The following is a 23,059-nucleotide window of genomic DNA, read 5'->3' on the forward strand; positions in this document are numbered from 1 at the left end:
TATCTCTCCACCACTCCCTTACTTTTTCTTCCCACCTACATTCTTGGTTAGTCTACAAAAACTTCATAATGTTTTTTGTCTCAATTTATCCTACAAAAATATGCTATTAGCTCCTTCTAACATGTCTTTAGATTCTCAGATATTTGATGGCAGAGAATTTGAAGGTCCAAACAGAAATGTGGTATTCGTGATCCAAAGCATGGCATAGTTCACTAGTTTGGGATAATTTCCTTTGGAAAGGTCTCATATCTTGGAAAAACAAAAAAGACCCTTTTCAACTTTAGGTTTAAGTTAGCTTCTTTATTTTCGAGAATGTGTTCTTAACTCTGGTTCAGAGGTTCATTGGGGATTAGTTAAATGTCCAGATGAGTGAGAGCTAAGGGCTTAAACAATGGTTTAAAACAGTGGCTTCTCAACATTTTTTATGTTTATAATTCAGATTAAGAGTAGATGTTATGCCAGCACACTTGAAGGGATTCAAAGACACTTAACAAGATTAGGAAAGTTTTACACTGGCTAAATCAGAATTAATTATAACACAATCATTTTTACAGTTATAACAATGTCTTGCAATGTCCATAACAACATCATTCTTCATTTCATCCTCCTTCAGCATGATATTATTCAGCAGTTGTGTGCTGCCCTGGCAGCAGTATCTTCTGTACCTATAAAACAGTTCTCACATATTTGTGTAAGCACATAATTTTTTTTGCAAGCTTGCCAATATACCATATTATCTGCCTCTTACCTCCTACCACAAGCAAGTCATATCTCTTCCACACTACATCTCAAGATGCATTCATCTTAATTTTCTATCTAACACTGTCACCATACTCACTAGCAGCAAAGCTGTATTTCAGTCAGGAAACTTTTTCTGCAAAGGACCAGATAGAAAATATTTTTGACTTTACAGACCATATGGTGTCTGTTACAACTATTTATCTCCACTATTATAGTGCAGAAATGGCCATAAAAATACATAGATGAATGGCATGACTGTGTCCCAATAAAACTTTATTTACAAAACAGGCACCAGATTGGATTTGCCCCTCCCGCTGTAGTTCACTGGTCCCTACTGTATTTCCTAAGCTGATGAAAACAAAGCATGCTTGTAGGTTTAAGAACTGGATTGAAGGATTACTATAAGTCACTATAAGTTTGACTTATAGTGACTATTATTAATTTGTGGGTATTCTACATCTGATGTAAAGGGATCACTAAGACTCTTTATTATTGACTAATCTGTCTAGCTCTTGTTACTATCCTCCCATAGTTGTAAGTAGTGGTGTATCATTCATCTTCACAGATGAGAGGAAAAGAGTGAGGAAATTGATTTCTAATTCTCAGCTGTAGCCTGGCATGAGCTCACTTTCTCTTTTTACCAACACCATTATATGCATCATAGATTATTCCTTAGTAAAACTTAGATAGATGGTTATGATTTCCATTCTGTAAAAAATTTAACAACGGTCATGATTTTTCCCATTTCTGCCTCCTAACAAGTACCTAGTTCTTCTGGCATTACTATGTACTTTGTTTAAATATTAGACAGGAAAAGTTTGTGTATACTTTAGCACTTTGGCAATCCAGCCTTCTTGGCTATTGTAAACTTCTGTAGATGTTTTATTACTGTTTCACATTATGTGGAATGAATGTGTTTCTTTATTCCAAGTTTTTCCTGTCTGCCCTGTTCTTGTTCTTGGTATTAGTTCAAATGTTAAAACTTGAGTGCCAATAATAACAAACATTCTTGCCTGCTCCTTCCTGTTAGAGAAGGTAGGGTGCTGTAGTGTGCAGGTTTTCTGCTCATGCTGAGAGTTAGGACAGGGCACTTAGGTGGCTTAAATGACTGGAAATAAACAGTGAAGTCTGCTATCTTTTAAGTTTCCAGTTAAGGTTTTATATGTAATACAGTATTTCATAATTCACATGAAAAGAACCATTTTGATTCCAATCCCAGTTAATCAGGATTTGCTATATGAAGTCTACTCCACAACTTATATGATATAGTTTGCAAAAAAAAAAGGCTATAACTTTCTGGGTGGGACACATAAAGTTTTCTATTCGGTTACATGCCTTGAAAGTTTGGTTCTACATGTCTGAGTATTTCCCTATTCAATTCTCAGGTTCACTTAGCTCCTCCATTTAGTCCGTCATAGTATTTTCTATGTCCGAGTGTAGTTAACTAAAATGTCCATTTAGACATGAGAATTATATGCTTTTCTTTTGGCTTCTCAATGCAAGTATACTTGGGAGATGCATAGAGGAAACAGAAAGGAGACTGTAAAATTAAAATGTAAGTTTTTAAACTAGAGCAAGGTAGTAATTACTGGCCTCCTCCAAGAGCACAAGGAAGTAAAGAACAAGGTTTTGTAAAGAGAAAATTGTGTCAGATCAGTTCAATTTCCCTCTATGACAGAGTGACAGTCCAAGATGATAAGGAAAACGAAATAGATTTCATCTATATGGACTCTAGAAAGGCTTTTGATTTCATCCAACATGACATTCTTATCAACAAATTAGGAAGGTCTGGTCCAGATCACGTTGCAGTTAGATGAAAGCCCCACTTGACAGAAAGGCTTCATCTAAAGTGGGAGTTGTGATTCCTTCTGTTATTCTAGTTGAGGTTCAGTTCCCCTTGGAAATCTGTTTGGAAAGCAACATACTTAATAGGTTGCAGTCACCAGACAATATATCAAAGTGGGAATAAGGGTAAGTGAGCATGTCTTTAAAAGTTGTAGAACCAGACTGAGATAAAGAAAGATTAAATTAAATTAATATATAGCATAAAAATGTCTAGGTGCCAGAAGGAAACTAAATACAAGAATGATGTTGCTGTCACAAATCTAGATTAACAGAATTGTAGAGCTAAACAGACCTTTGGGTATCAAATTGCCCATCTTCTTTATTTTGCAGAAGATTGCCAGCTCAAGAGAGGAAGTTACATGCCTAAGGCCACACAGCTGGTTAATTGCAGGACTGGGACTAGAATTCCTAGTTTGGTATTCTTTTTTACTACAAACTGTCACTATTGACTTCTTAAAAAATAATTCTCTTGAGGCATATTTTACGTATCATAACTCACCCAAGTATACAATTCAATAATTTTTTTTGTAAATTTACCAAGTTGTGCAGTCATCAACTTTCAAGCAGTTTTAGAACATTCCTATCACCCGAGTATGATTTTTTATGTCATTAACTGTTAGTTCCTGTCACCTAGTTAGCCCTAGGCAACCACCAATCAACTTTCTATCTGTATAGATTTGCCTTTTCTGGACATTTTATATAAATGGAATCCTATAATGTATGTCTTTTGTGTCTGGCATCTTTCACTTAGCATAATGTTTTAAGGTTTATCTATCTTGTAGCATATATCCATCATGATTTTATTGCTGAATTGTATTCTTTTATGTGGATATATCATATTTTGCTTATCCATTCACCAGTTGGTGAACATTTAGGTTGCTTCCACTTTTGGACTATTTTGAAAAATGTTTTTAATAACATTGTGTCTCAGTGTGTACTTTTTAAGTCTAATAACTTGGTTCCCCAAATTGGGACTAAATTATCCATCAGATGTGGCTTCTTCCCCTCCTACACTTTTTTTTTTTTTCAGATATGGATGGTAGAGTTCCCACAGACAGAAATTAAGGTTGCTATTAATGTTCTAATAAATAGCCATAGGGGATTAAATCATCCAGGGGAGAAAAAGCTTGTTAATCTAATAATAGGCTTTTATTCTATGATGGCTTATGAGAAATTGTTAGCCAAATGCCCTCCATCTTCACAGAAAATGAATGAGAAGAATTGAATTTAAACCACAGCAGAAAAAAACACTTCAGACGGGCACAAGGAGGCACATTTTATGTGACAGTCGGTATTATCAAGTTAATTTGCAATATTATAAAAACAAAGTTCATGTAATTTTCTCTGAGAGAAGCTTATATGAATGTGTTTAAATCTGTCTAAAGCCAGATGGCCCCTTGTGATTCCCTAAAAGGAAGACAGTTCTTTTGTGATACTTTTGCTGAGTAGTTAAAGAAGACATTTGGCTTTTGGTGTTCACAGAGGCCATTTCATTGTGCCTATGAGAAATAAAATCAGTTGTTGGAAAGTTTTATACAAACCACTCAGTGTGGCAGAACACAGGACATTGCTCTCATGTGCTGGACAGAGCGATGTCCCCTCGCTACTATTCTCTCCCTAATAATAGCTAGAATAATCATTATTCAGTTCTAGAATTACATAATTTCCAAAGTAATTTCACATCTAATCTCCTTTTGACTTTACATTTGAGCTGTCAGTAGTTTCTACAATTATTTGTGAGAGAGACTCTACCACATAGCAGTTCAAAGCCGTTTCCAATTTGATTCCATCTTATTGATCTCTCTTTATCTCTCATCATGCCTAGCAATAGAGTCTCATTACATTGTACTGTTCACCATCTCTTGAATACCTCATATCCTTTAGCTCCTCTGTATTTTTGCTAGACTGTCCTTTTATATCCCTTATCTATTTGGAGAACTCTGACTCAGTCTCTAGTCAGGCCTACACATGATCTCTTCTATAGGTAAATGTTCTCCTTTCCTTTGCCTCAGTAGAATTCACTGATTCTTTTTTGCGTGCCCATACTGGTTTGATGTCATAGGACAGTGCACTAGCTACATGACCTTGGATAACTAGCTTAACTTTTCTTGAATTTTTCTTACCTTATCTGAAATACATTTGTATCTTTCAGAGGAATTCAATCAAACCTAAATACTAAAACATATTATATACAAATACAATAGATTAGTATTAATAGTAGAAATGTGAACATAGACTTCATATTATAATTGTAACAGTTTCCTATAGTTCTACTTGATTCTTGAGCACAACCCTCCTGCTTTATTCACCTCTGTAACCTAAGTACTGAGCCCAAGTCCTGATACATAATAAATCAGATTGAATCATTTAAAGTAAGCAAGGCAGATATTATTATTATTATCATTTTGTAGATTTGAAATTGAGACCCCAAATGCTAAGTAATATAATGACTTAATCATTAAGTCCTAGTTACTTTCCCCAAGTTCACCAATAGAACTTCCAACAACCTCTGGAGGATTTGTGCTCTGACTGTAACTAGTATTAAAGGTAGGATTTCTCAAAGTATTATCTGAGCTACCTGTTACAGACTGACTTCTGAAGATGCTTATTAAAAATATAAAATCAAATCTCAAAAATACAATGTTGAGGGGGGGAGGGGTGGAAAGCCAGACACATAAAACCTGAAATGAAAGAGAAGACATTGCTACCAATTTTACAGAAATAAAAAGGATGGTGAGGGAGTACTATGAACAACTGTATGCAACAGATTGCATAAGCTAGATGAAATTGTCAAATTCCTACACAACCTACCAAGACTGAATCATGAAGAAATAAAATATATGAATAGACCTATAATTAGCAAAGATATTGAATCAGTAACCAAAAACCTCCCAACAAAGAAAAGCCCAGGACCAGTTGGCTTCACTAGAAAATTCCACCAAACATTGAAAGAACTAACACCAGTTCTTTTCAAACTCTTCCAAATAATTAAAGAAGAGGGAATACTTTCTGATTCATTCCATGAGGCCAAAGTCAGATAAAAACACTAGGAGAGAAGAAAACCACAAACAATATGCTGTATGAACATGGATGCAAAAGTCAACAAAATATTGTCTAACAGAATTCAACAGCACATTAAACAGAATTCAACAGCCAAAGTCAGATAAAGACACTAGGAGACAAGAAAACCACAGAACAATATGCCGTATGAACATGGATGCAAAAGTCAACAAAATACTAGCAAACAGAATTCAATAGCACATTAAAAATATTATATACCATGATAAAGTGGGATTTATTCCTGGAATGCAAGATAGTTCAGTATATGAAAATCAATTAATGTAACACAGCATATTCTTAGAATGAAGGGGAAAAATCACATGATCATATCAACGGATGCAGAAAATGCATTTGACAATATTCAGTACTCTTCCCTGATAAAATCACACAACAAACTAGAAGGAAAATGCCCCAACATAATAAACACCATATATGAAAAGTTGATAGCTAACATTATGTGCAGTGATGAAAGACTGAAAGCTTTTCCTCTATAATCAGGAATATGACTAGGATGCTACTCTTATGCTTCTACCAACATGGTATTGGAAATCATCACCAGAACAGTTAGGCAAGAAAAAGAAGTAAGAGGCTTATCAATTAGAAAGGAAGAAGTAAAATTATCTCTGTTAACAAATGATATGATCTTATTTGTAGAAAACCCTAAAGATCCCCCCTCATACATACAAAAAACAGAACTAATTAAGGGACTTAGCAATGTTACAGGATATGAAGTCAACACACAAAAATCAGTTGCATTTTATACACCAACAATGAACAATTCTGAAAAGGAAACTAAGAAAACAATTCCATTACAATGGCATAGAAGAAAATTAAAATACTTCGAATAGACTTCAAGAAGGAAGCTAAAGACTTGTGCACTGAAAACTACAAAGCACTACTAAAAGAAATTGAAGAAGAGACAAATAAATGGAAAGATATTCCATATTTATGGATTAGAAGACAATATTAAGAGTCAGTACTTCCCACAGTGATCTACAGATTTAAAGCAATCCTTTTCAAAGTCCCAATGTTTCTTCACAAAAATAGAAGAATCAATCCTAAAATTCATAGGGAATTTCAAGGGACCCTGAATAGCCAAAACAATCTTGAAAAAGAATAACGAAGTTGAAAGCCTGACATTTCTTCATTTCAAACCTTGCTTCAAACCTACAGTAATCAAAACAGTGTAGCACTGGTTTCAAGAGAGACATATAAGCCAATGGAATAGAATAGAGAACCCAGAAATAAACCCTTGTGTATATGGTCATATGATTTTCAGCAAGAATGCCAAAACCATTCAGTGGGGAAAGGACAGTCTTTTCAACAAATTGTGCTGGGAAAATTATATATCCACATGCAAAAGAATGAAGTTACCTTACACATATGCAAAAGTTAACTCAAAATGGATCAAAGATCTAAGCATAAGAGTTGAAACTATAAAACCCTTCAGTGAAAACAGAGGAAAAACTTCAAGACATTGGATTTCTCAATGATTTCTTGAATATTACACCAAAAGCACAGGCAGCCAAAGAAAAATAGATAAATATGACCACATACAAATTTTAAACTTTTATGCTTCAAAGGACACTAACAACAGAGTGGAAAGGTAACCTGCAGAATGAAAGAATGAAAAAAAATATTTACAAATTGTATATCTGATAAGGGATTAATATCTAGAATATTTAAAGAACTCCTGCAACTCAACAACAAGAAACCCAACAAATAACCATATTTTAAAATGGCCAAAAGATTTAAATAGACATTTTTCCAAAGATCTTCTTTGGCCAGTAAGTATTAATACATTAAAAGATGTTCAACATCATTAATCATTAGGGTAATGCAAATCAAAACTACAATGATATACCACTTTACACCCATTAGGATGGCCATTATTAGAAAACAAAATAAAACAAAAGAGAAAATAACAAGTGTTGGCAAGGATATGGAGTAATTGGAACTCTTGTGTGTTGCTGGTGGGGATGTAAGTGGTATGGTCAATATGGAAAAGCATATGGTAGTTCCTTAAAAAGATAAAAATAGAAGCATCATATGATTCAGCAATTCCACTTCTTGGTATATACCCAAAAGAATTGAAAACAAAGACTCAAACAAATATTTGTATACCCATGTTCATAGCAACATTATTCCCAATAGCCAAAAGGGCAACCTAAGTATTCACCAATGGGATAATGGAAAAACAAAATGAGTATATTAATGCAATATAATATTGTTCATCATTAGAAAGGAAGGGAATTCTGACACATGCTACAACATGGATGAATCTTGAAGAAATTATGCTGATTGAAATAAGCAAGTCACAAAAGAACAAATACTATATGATTCTACTTATATAAGGCATGCAGAGTAGTCAAATCATAGAGATAGAAAGTAGAGTGATGGTTACCGGGGTGGGGGAAGGGGAGAATGGGAGTTATTCTTTAATGGGTACAGTTTCAGTTTTGCCAGATGAAAAAAGTTCTGAAGATAGTTGGTGGTGATGGTTTCACAATGCAAATATACTTAATGCCACTGAACTCTATACTTAAAAATGGTTAAAATAGTATATTTTATGGTATGTATATTTTATCACAATTTTAAAATATTTAAAATTTTTATAATGAAAAAGGAATACATGAAAGAGTCTGTACTTTCTGATTTAATTTATTTAAGGTGCAGAAATAAATCTATAGTGTTAGATGTCAGGACAATGGTTATCCTTGGAAGAAGGAAGTAACTGGAGAGAAGTATGAAGAGGTTTCTGGGGTGCTGGTGATGTTCTATTTCTTGATGTGGATGCTATAACATGGATGTGTTCAGTCTGTGAAATTCTTTGAGCTATCCATTTGTGATTTATATGATACATTTTTTACATGAATATTACACTTCAGAAAATATTTTAGCAATGTCGATCACAGACCCCACAGCAGACCTATGGAATCAGAATATCTGGGAGTGGGAGCTCAGGACCTTGCATTTTAAAAATATCCCTTCTAAGTTTTTCTTAGGACTACTTGATTTTGAGAATCTTTGCTAAAGTAAGAGGATTAGATAAATATTCTTCCAATGCCCAAGATTTCTTCAGTTCTATCCTAACAATAAATATTTCTTAGAAAAGAAATTTTTGATTTCCTTGCATCATTTACCTTCTTCCTGTTAGGAAAATGCACATCATGTTTTAGGTGCTGAGACACAGGACTAAGAAATCAATGACATAAAAATGCAGAGTTTAATATTTTTTCGTTAAAACTATTACCCTAAGGTGTCATACATACTATAATTTATGAATATCTGGAAGAGTGAAAACAATTTTATTGAAGCCTTGTAAAATATGGCAGGTGCTAGGACCTCATGGAACTCAGGTATCTTCAGGAGGATGTGAAACATCACATCATGGGGTGTGGTGCAGTGTGAGCAGGTAAAGAAAAGCCAGTTCTTCCACATGTAAACACTTGAACTCCATTTCATCTTTTTTCATACCATTCCCAAGATTGCGGCAGCTTTCACATTTGCTTGTTAAACTGAAAGCATGTTTCTTGCAAAGGCTCTATTGGAAGGAGCAGATCGAGGTCTTGGAGAAGCTCTTGGAGGCCTCTTTGGAGGAGGTGGTCAGAGAAGAGAAGGAGGAGGAAGAAATATTGGAGGGATAGTTGGAGGAATTGTGAATTTTATCAGTGAGGCTGCAGTGGCTCAGTATACTCCAGAACCGCCTCCCATTCAACAGCATTTCACCAATGTGGAGGCCTCAGAAAGTGAGGAAGTTAGGCGATTTCGGCAACAATTTACACAGCTGGCTGGACCAGATATGGAGGTGGGTGCCACTGATCTGATGAATATTCTCAACAAAGTCCTTTCTAAGCACAAGGATCTGAAGACCGACGGTTTTAGTCTTGACACCTGCCGGAGCATTGTATCTGTCATGGACAGTGACACGACTGGGAAGCTGGGCTTTGAAGAATTTAAGTATCTATGGAACAACATCAAGAAATGGCAGTGTATTTATAAGCAGTATGACAGGGACCATTCTGGGTCTCTGGGAAGTTCTCAGCTGCGGGGAGCTCTGCAGGCCGCAGGCTTCCAGCTAAATGAACAACTTTACCAAATGATTGTCCGCCGGTATGCTAATGAAGATGGAGATATGGATTTTAACAATTTCATCAGCTGCTTGGTCCGCCTGGATGCCATGTTTCGTGCCTTCAAGTCTCTGGATAGAGATAGAGATGGCCTGATTCAAGTGTCTATCAAAGAATGGCTGCAGTTGACCATGTATTCCTGAAGTGGGCACTGAGAAGTCAAGACCCTCCCTGGAGGACAGGACTGAAAACCTTGCCGTGCTGTACACAGTTGCTGATACCCTGTGCAACAGCTGTCATTTCCTGGCGAGCTCTTTCACAACCCTACGTATTTCTGATTGTATGCTGCCTATTACTGCTGAATTAAAACAGATATTTCATGAAAAATGTTCTGAGTGGTTTGTATATCAGCTTTTTGAGATTTGGATTTATATGGACTTACATATATATGATGGGGAGGTTGTGGGGTAGAGTTCTAATGGAGTAGATTTTAAAAGGTGTTGCTTATTTGGTGAATAAATTCCAAGGAGTAGGAACTTTATTATTGTTGTTATTGTTGTTAAGAATGAATTTTTTAAATCGTAGAATAAATCAAGAAAGCCCTCAGGAGATACATTTTCCATTTTAAGAAGTTGGGGAGAGAGGTTCAAAATCTGTTTTTCTTGTAATTTTACACCTGGTCTTTCCATTAGATGAAAAAATGAAAAGTGCTTTTTAGGAAACTTATTTAACTGTAAAGAAACAGGTTCAGACAATGAAATTAAGCAGTTTTATATAAGGGTAGCATTTTTTAAAAATGATGGAGCTACTATCTAAAATTCTAAAGTTCTTTAATTCTGTTTTTTAGTAAAAAAAAGCACATAGCAATTTTGTTTTGCTTTGATACATTTGTAAAGAGAGTCAAAGACATTGGGGAATAAAACAGTATACTCATAGTTCAAAAATGTCTCTAGCTGCCTTAATGAATCAAAATGTTCGCTCTTACACGTACTTCATACAAAATCAGGCATGCCCTGCTGACGTTAGCCAGCTCTTGTCGTGTCTTGTCCCACCTTAGAGCAAGGAAAATTCTTTCGTTCATCTTTGGAAACTACAGGCAGGAAACAAGCAGCAAACAAAGAAGAAAAAAGAAAAACACATGAACAGTAATCAGTTAAATGGAATGTAAACCAATATAGAGAACAAATATTACTGACTATTGCTATCGTTCTCAGCCCTGGCTGCAATTTGGAATCACTGGGAGAGCTCTTTAGGCATACTAATACTTGAGTCTCCAAATATGTTAAATAAGACTTTTTAGAGGTGGGGCTCAGAGATGAATATTTTTAAAGCTCCCCAAGTGATTCTGATGATCAGCCAAGGTTGACAGCCTCGATTGCTTTAAAGTAGGGCCACCTCACAGCATTTTTCAAGCCTGTCTCAGCCAAAACTAAGGCCAAACAGGAGAGTCGGTATTGCTAGCATTCAGGAGAAGGAAGATAGAAATATCAAGAAATTGCCACCCAAAAGCTGGCGTAGTTGTGCCTTTCTTGTATACAGACCTTGGTTTGGCTTTATAATTTTGATAACAGGCTATGATCGCAGAGCAAACAGAATCCAGAATCCCGGTGCCAGTAGACACAGCTAGAGAGGCTGCATTTGTAAGTGCTCAGTTCCTCTGTCTGCTATTTAATTGATCTCCACCCATTCTGCTTCTCTGATTTTTAATGCATTGTCTCTATCCCAGGCTACTTTTGGAGGGTCATCCTGAGTTTGCAGATAAATTCTTCCTTCCTCTTTGGACTCATTTAGAAGAAAGTTGTAACTGTGGAAATGATGTAACTAGCCTGTTAACATCCTCAACTTCCTGTTAAAAATCCCTAGTGAAATGTGGAGAGGTTGGCTTTTGGCCTTTGTGTTCACCATCATCACCATCATATAATATTTATGAAACACCACACACATATAATTCTGAATGGAGCCAAGCACAGAGATCACATCCACTTTCCTCAAGGGACTTGTAATTTAACCTTGGTCTGGTATTCTACTTAGACCAGGTGTGGTTACACAAGAAGGAGGCTGCTGCCAGCAACCACACATTAATATCAATCTCTCTGTTTTAGAATAAGTCCAGGAATATGTTAGGCATGGATGTAGTAAAGTAGCCAAGAAAGGGGAAAGCTGCCAGACATCCTTTGAGGTCTCAGAATATTAGGTTTATAATTTAACCTTTCCACAGGATGGTTGTGGAAAGAACAATGTAACCACATTTTTGTTCCTCACTTTATTGTAAATATTTCATAAAAGTTAAAACAATCATCTCACACTAGGAGTGGTGTTATTGCCCTTGCTCCTTAAGTTAAAGGATTACCTACTTTTACGATTCTCTTCTAGCATGCTCACGGAAAAACATCCCGAAATTACCTAAGTTTCTCTCCTGTTCTCTTCTGAATTTGTGTAAGTAACCTCAGACATCAGAGTGGATACTAGAAACTAAAAATTCTGAACTTTTTCCAAGTAACCAAATATGTAGCATTGTGCAGAACCAATAGCCCAGCAAGTGATTGAATTTCTTAGTTTTCATTCAATATTTGTAAAGGCACATTTTTAATGTTAGAGGCAATACTTGGCACCTTTTTAAAAATTTGCCTGTTCTGTAGGCAAGACTATTTATAGCCTAAGATTTATATAAGATAATTCATATAACTCCATGCCATTATTTTCAAATTTCTAACATTAAGTAATTTAATCAGTGTAAATTAAAAATCATACTCAGTGATAAAAGTATGTGAAATTATACATCTACATTTTTAAATTTCAAAATATCCCATGTGATTTTGAAAAGTAACTTTATCTTGATATAATCCACTAAATTTTATAACCTATAAAAAAGGAAAAGAACCATGTGCTCTGTAACTATGAACAGCAAGCTTCCAAAAACATTCAAAATGTGTATGTGATCTTAAAGGTCACTTTAAAAACATTTTTAGGTAGTGGTGCATGTGTTTTTAAAAGTTGGTTTATCTAGCTACCCCAGTCAGAAATCTTATCAGTACTGGCTAGACATGGTAGCTCAAGCCTGTAATCCTAGCACTTTGGGAGACTGAGGCAGGCTGATCGCTTTGAGCCCAGGAGTTCAAGACTAGCCTGGGCAACATGACAAAACTCTGTTTCTACAAAAAAATTTAAAAATCCCCACAACTAGCCAAGCAAGTTGGCACACGCCTGTAGTCCCTGCTACTCAGGAGGCTGAGGCGGAGGATCGCTTGAGCCCGGGGGGGTCCGGGCTGAGTGACACAGGGAGACCCTGTCTTGAAAAAACAATTATTAAAAAAAAATCGTATCAGTAGTGTTACACAACTACACATTTAGTGGGGACTTAAAAAATATTTGTGGAGGCACTTACGACGTATGGATATTTAATGTGCCTACTGATCTTGAAGAACCTTCTGAATTGCTTTTTTAAAATATTTAAGTATATTAAAACAATTTTATTCCTAGAAAATTGATACAATTTATATGGTTAGAAATATGCTCTTAATCAGAATATTCAGTTAAATAGAATACTTCTTCCTATACTCTTCTGCATAACTGAGAATTTACTGTATTTTAATACTAATACTCTTCTGGATTTATAGAGTATCTTTCAAGATGTGAAGACTTTTTTTCTGTTGGTTGCTGCCAAGTAAATTCTGTTTTATGTAAACATTTTAAAATTATTTTGACGACATTGATTATCTCTCATTTACAGGGATGATATATATCAGTTATAACACAACAAAGAAAAATAGTCCCTCTTCTTGGGAATTTATCATTGCAAAATATATTCAAAACCATATCCTTACATTTTGCTGAACATAAAAAGTTATAGAGTATCTAATTCCACATGAATAAAGATGTTGAATAAATTCAATGGTGAAACAACTGGAAGGAACTGATACCTGAGAATCAGACACATGAGAATCACCACTTATTTTTTCAAGAGTTTTAAGTAGACAATATTTGAACAAGTAGCCTAGAGCTTCCTGCTGGCCCTGAAAGCTGGTGTTGTGTGACTGAGCAGATGAAAGGTGCTGGGGGGCCATGAGCTCACAGTGACCTCCCCTCACACACACTTCCATGCTTTTCTGATCCTGCTGACTTCCAGGAAAGGGATGGGGTCCACTCTCTGGAGTTTCCGTGAGACCATTATCTTTTCTATTTGTGCTTACCCAATGCAAGTCCTTAGTTCCAACTCTGGACTTCTCTGGGCTCCAGATTAGGACAGGTTATGGAGGGATTATGGCCTCCCTCCAAAGAGCTGGTCTCCTTTGAAATGTGGCCCTGAAATATTTTCAAGTCTAGATTTCTTTTTTTTTTTTTTTTTTTTGAGACGGAGTCTTGCTCTGCTGCCCAGGCTGGAGTGCAGTGGCCGGATCTCAGCTCACTGCAAGCTCCGCCTTCCGGATTTACGCCATTCTCCTGCCTCAGCCTCCTGAGTAGCTGGGACTACCCACCTCATCGCCCGGCTAGTTTTTTGTATTTTTTTTTTTTTTTTTAGTAGAGACGGGGTTTCACCGTGTTAGCCAGGATGGTCTCGATCTCCTGACCTCGTGATCCGCCCGTCTCAGCCTCCCAAAGTGCTGGGATTACAGGCTTGAGCCACCGCGCCCGGCCTCTAGATTTTTTTTTATTAAGTTTATAATTCTTCCTGGGGACCTCAGTAGGTTTTTAAAGAAAAGAACCAAAGATTGTGGAATAATTCTTATCATGATACTGATTCAACATTTAAGAATTAAAAATAGTATATTTTGCTGTATAATTTTTATTTGTTTTGGGATACATTTTATCAAGCCATTTGCTGTAGTAAGCAGCCAGATTAACTAAATTTTAATTGCAGCTATGGCAGTAGTTAGTTTTGTGACCTCAAGAGAAAGTTTTGTCTCATTTTTTTCATTGGTAAAAATAAAGAAGTTGAATGGATGATTTATAAGATTCCTTCCAGTTCTAAATTTTGTTATTCTGAATTTGGAATCTTAACAGTGTATTGATTTACTAATCCAATAATATAATCTCTCAGAATAATTTCCATGCTGCTTTTTCCTTCACATTACTAGGATGAAAACATTCATATACCTTCTCTTGTGATCATCAAGATTCTGCTTTAACAGTTTTTGTCATTCAGAACCACTCATATGTTAATGAAATTAGAGGTCCAGAATATTACCTTGTTCTGTGACTAGTGGTAATGTTAAGAGTTTGTCACATTGCTATTTCTCCATCTGCAAAATGACTTAATGATGCTTGACCTGTGTTACACATAGGGTTTGGTAGTATAGATAAAAACGGAATGTCTCACAATAAAGATACAACATAAATTCAAAGGAGTATTTCCAATTATTCAGACAATCTGTGATAGTAACTTCAGTGTCCATAAATCATTCTTGGATCTGTTCTTAAGAACTTCTATTTAAGACTTCTATGTTGCTTAGTGGAAAAAGTTAATTGCAGAAGAAATGTATCTATGTTGAGCAATATAGCCATGTTTCAAGAAGCTCCTCAGCCTCTAAGGCTCAGTAAAAACAGCCCTCCAGAGTGCATAAGAAAATTAAATGGTGGTGGCAAAGATGGAAAAGATTTCCTTTAATACTCTGCCTTCTCTGAAACTTCTGGAGTGATGAAAATGTAGATACTGACTGTGGTGCTGGTTACCATAGTGTATACATTTGTCAAAACACATCAAACTAAGCTGGGTGTGGTGGCACACGCCTGTAGTTACAGCTCCTCTGGAGGATGACGTGGAAGGATCTCTTGAGACAAGGAGTTCGAGCCTGTAGTGCACTTATGATCGTGCCTATGGATAGCCACTGCACTCCAGCCTGGGCAAGAGAGTAAGAGCATATCTTTAAAAAAACCAAAAACCAAAAAACGCATCAAACTCTACATTTAAAATGGATGCATTCTGTTGAATGTAAATGTAATCAACACAAATAAAGCTGATTAAAGAAAAGGAAAAACAAAAAACAAACAAACAGAAAAAACAGCTCTCTGACAAACTGGTAATCAGACAAAAGGAAGTCAGAGGACCTGAATGTTTGTTTCAGGAATAAACCTTGTTCCTTTAGGGAAATCTCGAAACCTCTGTTTCTACCTTCTCTGGTGGGGAAGTGAGATTAAATTATTGCTCCTTTTAGTTTCTGCCCTGCAGTAAGATAAAGTAATATGGTGAAAATGATTTTTAACTTTTTAAGTTTGGGTTGCTTTGAGAAGCTGATAAAAGCTACATTTTTCTCTAGAAAGATGTCATAAAAATTGCATACCATTTCAGGGGCTTCACAGCCCTCCCTTCCCCAAATTCATCCATGAAACTCCAGCAAAGAATTCTTGGCTTAGTGTTTTGAAGTGAAAGTCCTATGAACCTAGAGTAGTAGGTAAGGGTAGATAAGAAAAAGTTTGTTCTTGGTTTTTTTTTTTTTTTTTTTTTTCCTTAGCCCCTTCTCTGTGCTGCAGAATGAGAATACACTGTTACACAAAGAAAACAGCCCTTGCTTTTAAGAAACTTTTGATTGAAGTGTAGATACTTCATCACAGATGATTGTCATACTCTTGTTCTGTCAAATATTATTATTAGTCTATCAAATTAAGTACTGCCCTAGCTTTGTTGTTACTAGCTCATAGTTTATCTGGAAATGTATCACTTGAAAATTTAGCTGCCAAAATGATTCTAACACCTGGTATTATAATCAAGTACTTACAGTTCTCTTTCTTTCTCCCTTCTCCTACACTCCCTCCACCTCTCTATCTTTTTCTAACACTTCCGTCTCATTTGTCTGTTCTCCTCTTCTCCGTCTTTCTTTTTTAGTTCTCTGTCTGGTCTCTCTTCCTTCAGTCCTCCCTATTGTCTGCCTTATCTCTCTCTCTGTCTCTCTGTCTCTCTCTGTCTCTCTCTCTCTTCCTTTTCTCCTAAGCTTTCTTCTCTCCATTTTCATCTTCTTAGTGCTCCTGTCTAGGTAAACAGTTAATATACAGGGAAAACTCTGTATTTAATCAGCGCGAATTACAATGATCAATTTCTTCATTTATATTGCCATCAGAAAATGCCTCCTAAGGTGCATTATACTAGTTATGCTTTATTTTCATTGGCTTAGAAGTGCAAGACCTTCTGGGGTGACTGATGTCCCCCAGGGCTATTAAAGTTGCCCAAGTTTGCTTCAGTTGCTCCTGGTTTACTTCAGATTAAGCCTGGAAGAAAGAAAAAAATGTAGCTGTGATTATTGCCCTTTTTCTTTTCTTTCCATTTTCCACATGTGGAAGATTGCTTAGTAACCCTTTAGGACCCTTAATGACCCTTTGATGTTGGTCTTTATGGCAGGACCACCAATAATTGTGGAATGAACACTTCACTTCCACAAAGGATGAAACTCACAGGTCCTGCCTCCCAGAGGGGCTCCAGTCATGGCAAAGCTGAGCTCAGGAACCCACACTGGGTGCCAATGAGCCATGATAAATGGCCCCAGTCATAAATAGTTTATATTTATTGCTAAACAGAAAATATATTTTTCTTCCTTCTTGGGAATAGTTGGGCTACTTGCTTGCTGTTCCTTCTCAGTGAGACTTTTCTCCAAATAGGAACAGTGAATGATGATGTTGAGCTATAAGATATACCTGAATTTCACCTTGTAGTAGGATTAATAGTAATTCCACTAGTGGCCCTCCTGATTTCTCCCATCCTTTCACAGAACCATGACGGCAGCATCGACTTCCGAGAGTATGTGATTGGCCTGGCTGTCTTGTGCAACCCTGCCAACACAGAGGAGATCATCCAGGTGGCATTTAAGGTAATGTCAGCCCCATTGAAAGCATCTTGGTCTGCCTTGTAAACAAGTGTTGACTCTAAGTGTATTATTTGGAAATCAGTGAATCTATTACATGATTTTATAGATCTGCTGTGACATGTACAGGACAATAATGTGATTAAGTCAGTTGCTACTGAGAATAAAGAAAACACAAGCATTTGTTTAAGCAAAAAGTCTCTAGAAGTAGCCTAATTAACAGCATCAAGATTGAAGAGCAGGAGATTTCACAAGCTAACTTAAAAAATTATTTCTTTTCAGCTTCCCCATTTTGAAGCCCCAAAGGGGAAATTTATAAATAAACACCACCTGTCACTAGTCATCCTAATTCACTCTGGAAAGTTCTGATCCATCCTTATTTTCTCATTCTGTATGTCAGTGATATTTTCAGTGGTACATTTTTTTAAATGACATTTGTTTTGTCATTGTGGCATCAGGTGAACACCATCATAAATGTCCCAAGTTCCTACCCCTCATGTCTTCCTGTAGTATCACGTATATTTTCACAGCAATACAGGAATCTAAATTGGGAGCAGATGAATAAAATTCATATCCCTGGTTCCCACAGAGCTTGATGAAAGTTTGAATTTTGAGGACCATTTACTTACAAGTGCAAAAGAAGAGGGAAGAATACATTCCCAAAATGTGGGTTCTGTTCTGAGAGTAAAGGGGCTTCATCTAATCAGTATGTTTAAATATGATATGCCCTTTTAGTTCTAAGGTCGTCTCTCAAGTAAAAGAGAAACTTGATTTATCTCCTTGTCTTGCTAAGCTGTGTATATTTGCCCTTGTTTTACAGCCACGTAGTTCCCTTGCTTTCGTCCAGCAGGAGAGCTGCAGACCTTCTCTGTTTCTGTTTTCTTTTTTTCTTTTTTTTTTTCTGAGACGGAGTCTCACTCTGTTGCCCAGGCTGGAGTGCAGTGGCACAATCTCAGCTCACTGCAAGCTCCACCTCCCAGGTTCACGCCATTTTCCTGGCTCAGCCTCCCGAGTAGCTGGGACTACAGGTGCCCACCACCACGCCTGGCTAATTTTTTGTATTTTTCATAGAGACAGGGTTTCACCATGTTAGCCAGGATGGTCTTGATCTCCTGACCTCATGATCCGCCCGCCTCGGTCTCCCAAAGTGCTGGGATTACAGGTGTGAGCCACCGCACCTGGCCTTCTGTTTCTGTTTTCTACTCATCTTTTCCTGACTTTCTTGGAGAAGAATGTCTCCCTGCAATTCCAAGAAGTCTTTTCCCCCTCTATCATCTAGAAAGACTTTCTTCTTCCAAGAGTTCATTTCTTATGTCTTAGAGGCCACTTGGGATAAGCCTTAGGAATTTTCATGTGCACTATCATTGATAGAAGAGCCCCTGAGTTTACTTTTTATTTCAGATTGGTTTAAACTGAGTTAACTGCTAGGCCTGTAAAGAACCTAAATGGTTGATGCTTAGCAGATGGTCATAAGGCAAGGGCCAGACTTTTTCCAAAGTTTAAATCCTTCAGCTTTTACAGACTTATTCATCATAAAACCTAAAATTACACACATAGCTAACTTATTCTGATCTAGATATTTCTGTTTCTGTTTGGGGATTGTATGTGTAATTGTAAGTTTAGTTGAGCAAATGGTCATTTTTGGTTTACCAATGAAAGACCTGATATAAAATTTGGCCCTTAATCACAGTAATTACGTTTTGAAAGAAGCTGTGAGATTTTTATCTAGCTTAGACCTTGGTTTGGGGAAGGGGAAGGGAAGAAAGGAAGGCTTAAAACTATAATTACCTTTTTTTTTTTCCAGTAAGGCAAGAATTATGCTTTATATTGGTTATTTTTTAACCCTCCTTTTCAAATGTGTTTTATGTTTTGGAAGTGTTTTTGCATACTTTTTATTTAGTAGTATCCTTTTATATATAGGATTCTTTTACATACTTTTATTTGGATAGCACTTCACAGTTAATTTCCCATCTTTTATCTTATTTCACTTTCACAGTGACACTTAGAGTTAGAATAGTAGTCAGGATTCTTCATTTGCAAGCAGTAAGATAGACTGGCTGACTGACGCCAAAGTGGAATTATTTGTAAGGCCAGGGAGTAGACTCAAGGGAAGACTCACAGCCAGGCAGATTCAGAGGTCCTGGCTGCAGGAAGAGCCTTACACCCTCCCTGGGCACTGCAGGTAAAATGAGCAAACTTCAATTCTGTTCATAGTACACATTTCAGGGAGGGTCCAGCTGGTCTTGGGCCATGTGCTTGATGGGAAAGACAGAATGTTTTCATTAAGATTCCAAATTATTCTGTGCAATGGGGAGATATCAGTCCCCATTTCAAAGGAAACTGAGGTGTTAAACTTTCTACCAGAGTCCAGATCATGCATGTGGTTTACCTTAGATCTAGGAACTTTGTAGTGGGTAGTGACGAGCAAGTGAGGGAAATTGAAGAGTTTAGTGAGGGGAGTTATGGCAAAGGACAAATATAGAAGAAATAAAAGTCGGCTGGGCGCGGTGGCTCAAGCCTGTAATCCCAGCACTTTGGGAGGCCGAGATGGGCGGATCACGAGGTCAGGAGATCAAGACCATCCTGGCTAACACCGTGAAACCCCGTCTCTACTAAAAAAATACAAAAAATTAGCCGGGCGAGATGGCGGGCGCCTGTAGTCCCAGCTACACGGGAGGCTGAGGCAGGAGAATGGCATAAACCCGGGAGGCGGAGCTTGCAGTGAGCTGAGATCCGGCCACTGCACTCCATCCTGGGCGACAGAGCGAGACTCCGTCTCAAAAAAAAAAAAAAAAAAAAAAAAAGAAATAAAAGTCTTTAGTATGGACCATGTAAAAGGAACATACACAGAAGTGAGAGACACCAAAGCACCAAACCTGGCAAGAATTTAGACTGTTCAGATGAGTTGGTACAAACTATTTAGAAATGGAAGGCCTCTGAAGAAAGCTTAAAGCTTGTGAGGAGGGAGCTATGACTGAGTCCCGGCAATTACTCTGTGAAGTCCAAGGCACATGAAGAGCCTGAGGTCTACAGTTTGTGAAAACAGATGCCGATTCACTTTTCATTTTTCAACTATTGTATCCCCTAACTAGGGACTGAGTGGTAAGAAATGGAATTGAGACCAGAGCTTTGTCTGCTAGGGCAACAAATCTCAATTTCAAGTTATATTTTTTTTATCCTCCTACCCTTTAGTGACCGTTAAAACATGATTCAGTATTTGCTTATTAGTTTTTTCATGGTTATCTCCCCTTATCTAATACCTGTTTTTCTCCGTTTTTGATCTTGTATTTGGTCAAAAGTAGAAATCTCAACCTCAGGAACTCTAGATATTATCTGCCTGGATTTGGATGCCCCCTGTACTACTTGCAAGTGGTGTGACCTTGGGAAAAGTTACCTAACTTCCCTGTGCCTCAGCTTTCCCATCTGTAAGATAGGACTGACAGTGCCACCTACCATAAGACTATTGTGAGGGTTGAGTGAGTTAATATATGTAAAGTGATTTGAACACTTTTGATCAGTGCTTATAAAAAGTAAGTACTCATATAATTAAAAATTCTTAAGACCCAGGAGAGGATTTTGAATATGGAATATTATTATCCATCAGTTATCCTTATTTTGCTGCATGACTTTCAGTCTACTCCACTCTACTGCCTTTTCCCCTTCTCCTAAAACATATTCAGTCTCTCCCTTCCTAAAATAACCTCTTTTGTGCTTGGGTACTACCCCGATTATCTCTTTCCTTTTGTTTCATAATTTCTTAAAATGAAGAGTCCATACTTCTTGCCTCTGCTTTTCACTTCTATTCATCTCTTGATTCCCATTACCATCTGGCTTCCGGTCCCCTGAAATTGTTTACTAAAGTCATCAGGATCCTCTGATAATCAAATCCAACAAACGGTTTTGCTTCTTGCTTGGCCTTCCTATGGCATTTTGCTCTGTTGGCCCTTACCACTGTTAGCATCTCTTCCTCTTTCCTGAACACACCCCCTTAGCTTCTAAGATGCATGCTCTTATTTCCTGGTTCTGCTGTCTGGCTGCTGCTTTTAAGCCTTTTCTGTCAGTTCCTCTTCACTACTCATACCTCAACTGTTGCTGTTCCCAGGCCTTACTTTACTTTGTGCATTCTCTACAGATAAGCTCAAACATGCCCATAGTTTCCATTTTTACCCAAATTCATATCTCAAGACTCCTCAGTTTCCTAAACTGATATTCTGAATCTCTTATTTACTCCTAGCACCTCTGATTCAAATTTAACCTATCTAGGTCTAATTCTTGATCTCATTGGCACTTGTTCTGTTTTCCCACTTCGGTTAATGTAATCAGCTTTCACCCAGTTGCCTAAGCTAGAAGATATCATTTTTACTTCTGTCCTTTCCATCACTACAGACCCCTTATTAATACGCAAGTCTTGTCTTTGCTTTTTATGAATTCTATCCCTTCCTATCCTTCCTACATCTCAAACCCAGATTCTTAATTGGTTTTCATGCCTCTGGTTTTATCAACCTCTTGCTCCCAATTCATCCTCCATACTCTGCCTCAAAGTTTTCTCAATTCTCATAGGATCACACCACCTCCACTCCCATTATAATCCTACAGGATTTGGTGAGGAATTATATACACACCATGATCTAATTCCTGTTTGTCTCTATCTCCTGACTGGAGCCCCAAGCAATCACTTGCCATTCCCTGTATATTCTGGGAACTTCTCTTAATGTTCTAAGACCCAACTCAAATGTCAACTCCTGTGAAGCCTTCTTGGACCTCTCTGGGTAGGATTCATTATGCTCCCCATGGAGCTCCCCTGTTATGTACCATCGGTATAGCTCCTGTTTTAATCCTGTCTCTCTCAACCATCAAGCTACAGGTGTTGTGAGGGTAGCAGAGATGATACTTTCTTAATATACATATTTCTAGCCTGTGCCACAGTAGATGTTTGAATTATTAAAGACTTTATTTTCTAAGATTATTCCCTACCACTATGACCCTGAGGGAACTAATTCTTACATTTTATTTTCTTCAGCTCTTTGATGTTGATGAGGATGGCTACATAACAGAGGAAGAGTTCTCTACCATTCTACAGGCTTCCCTTGGAGTGCCTGACCTTGATGTTTCTGGTCTCTTCAAGGAAATAGCCCAAGGGGACTCAATTTCCTATGGTGAGTAGGCAATTTGGTCTCCTGACTTAGTTTACAAGGAGGGCATCCAGGCTATGGACTGATGCTCAAGAGTGCTGTTTCTCTTAACTAATTACATTAATAATAGACATAATAGTAATAATGATGACCACAGTAATAATAGTAGTAATGGCATAATAGTAATAGCTAATTATTGAGAACTTACATGCTAGGCACTCTTCTAAACATTATATATATTAACCCATTTAACCTTTATAGCAAGCCTATCTAATCAGTATTCTTTTTTTTTTTTTTTTTTTTTTTTTTTTTTTTTTTTTTTTTTGAGACGGAGTCTCGCTCTGCCGCCCAGGCTGGAGTGCAGTGGCCGGGTCTCAGCTCACTGCAAGCTCCGACTCCTGGGTTTACGCCATTCTCCTGC

General features: G+C 37.2%; 2 protein-coding genes across 3 annotated transcripts in view; both read left to right on the forward strand.

Moving 5' to 3' along the window:
• LPCAT2 (lysophosphatidylcholine acyltransferase 2) overlaps positions 1–23,059 on the forward strand; it is a 78,509-nt gene that overhangs the window by 49,548 nt on the left and 5,902 nt on the right. For both annotated transcript variants that reach the window (XM_033218431.1, XM_033218432.1), the window contains exons 12-13: positions 17,414–17,512; positions 22,527–22,662. In XM_033218431.1, coding sequence (XP_033074322.1) covers positions 17,414–17,512; positions 22,527–22,662 — 235 coding nt within the window. The remainder of the gene's footprint in view (positions 1–17,413; positions 17,513–22,526; positions 22,663–23,059) is intronic.
• On the forward strand, positions 8,738–10,103 carry CAPNS2 (calpain small subunit 2). The gene has a single exon (XM_033218433.1). The coding sequence runs from the start codon at positions 9,173–9,175 to the stop codon at positions 9,917–9,919; it is 747 nt and encodes a 248-aa protein (XP_033074324.1). The 5' UTR covers positions 8,738–9,172; the 3' UTR covers positions 9,920–10,103.

This window comes from Trachypithecus francoisi, unplaced genomic scaffold (assembly GCF_009764315.1).
Source record: "Trachypithecus francoisi isolate TF-2019V2 unplaced genomic scaffold, Tfra_2.0 Lachesis_group10, whole genome shotgun sequence".
In the NCBI taxonomy this organism is placed as follows: domain Eukaryota; kingdom Metazoa; phylum Chordata; class Mammalia; order Primates; family Cercopithecidae; genus Trachypithecus; species Trachypithecus francoisi.

Coding starts and splice junctions, on each gene's coding strand:
- CAPNS2 (XM_033218433.1), top strand. CDS start 9,173: ATGTTTCTTGCAAAGGCTCTATTGGAAGGAGCAGATCGAGGTCTTGGA.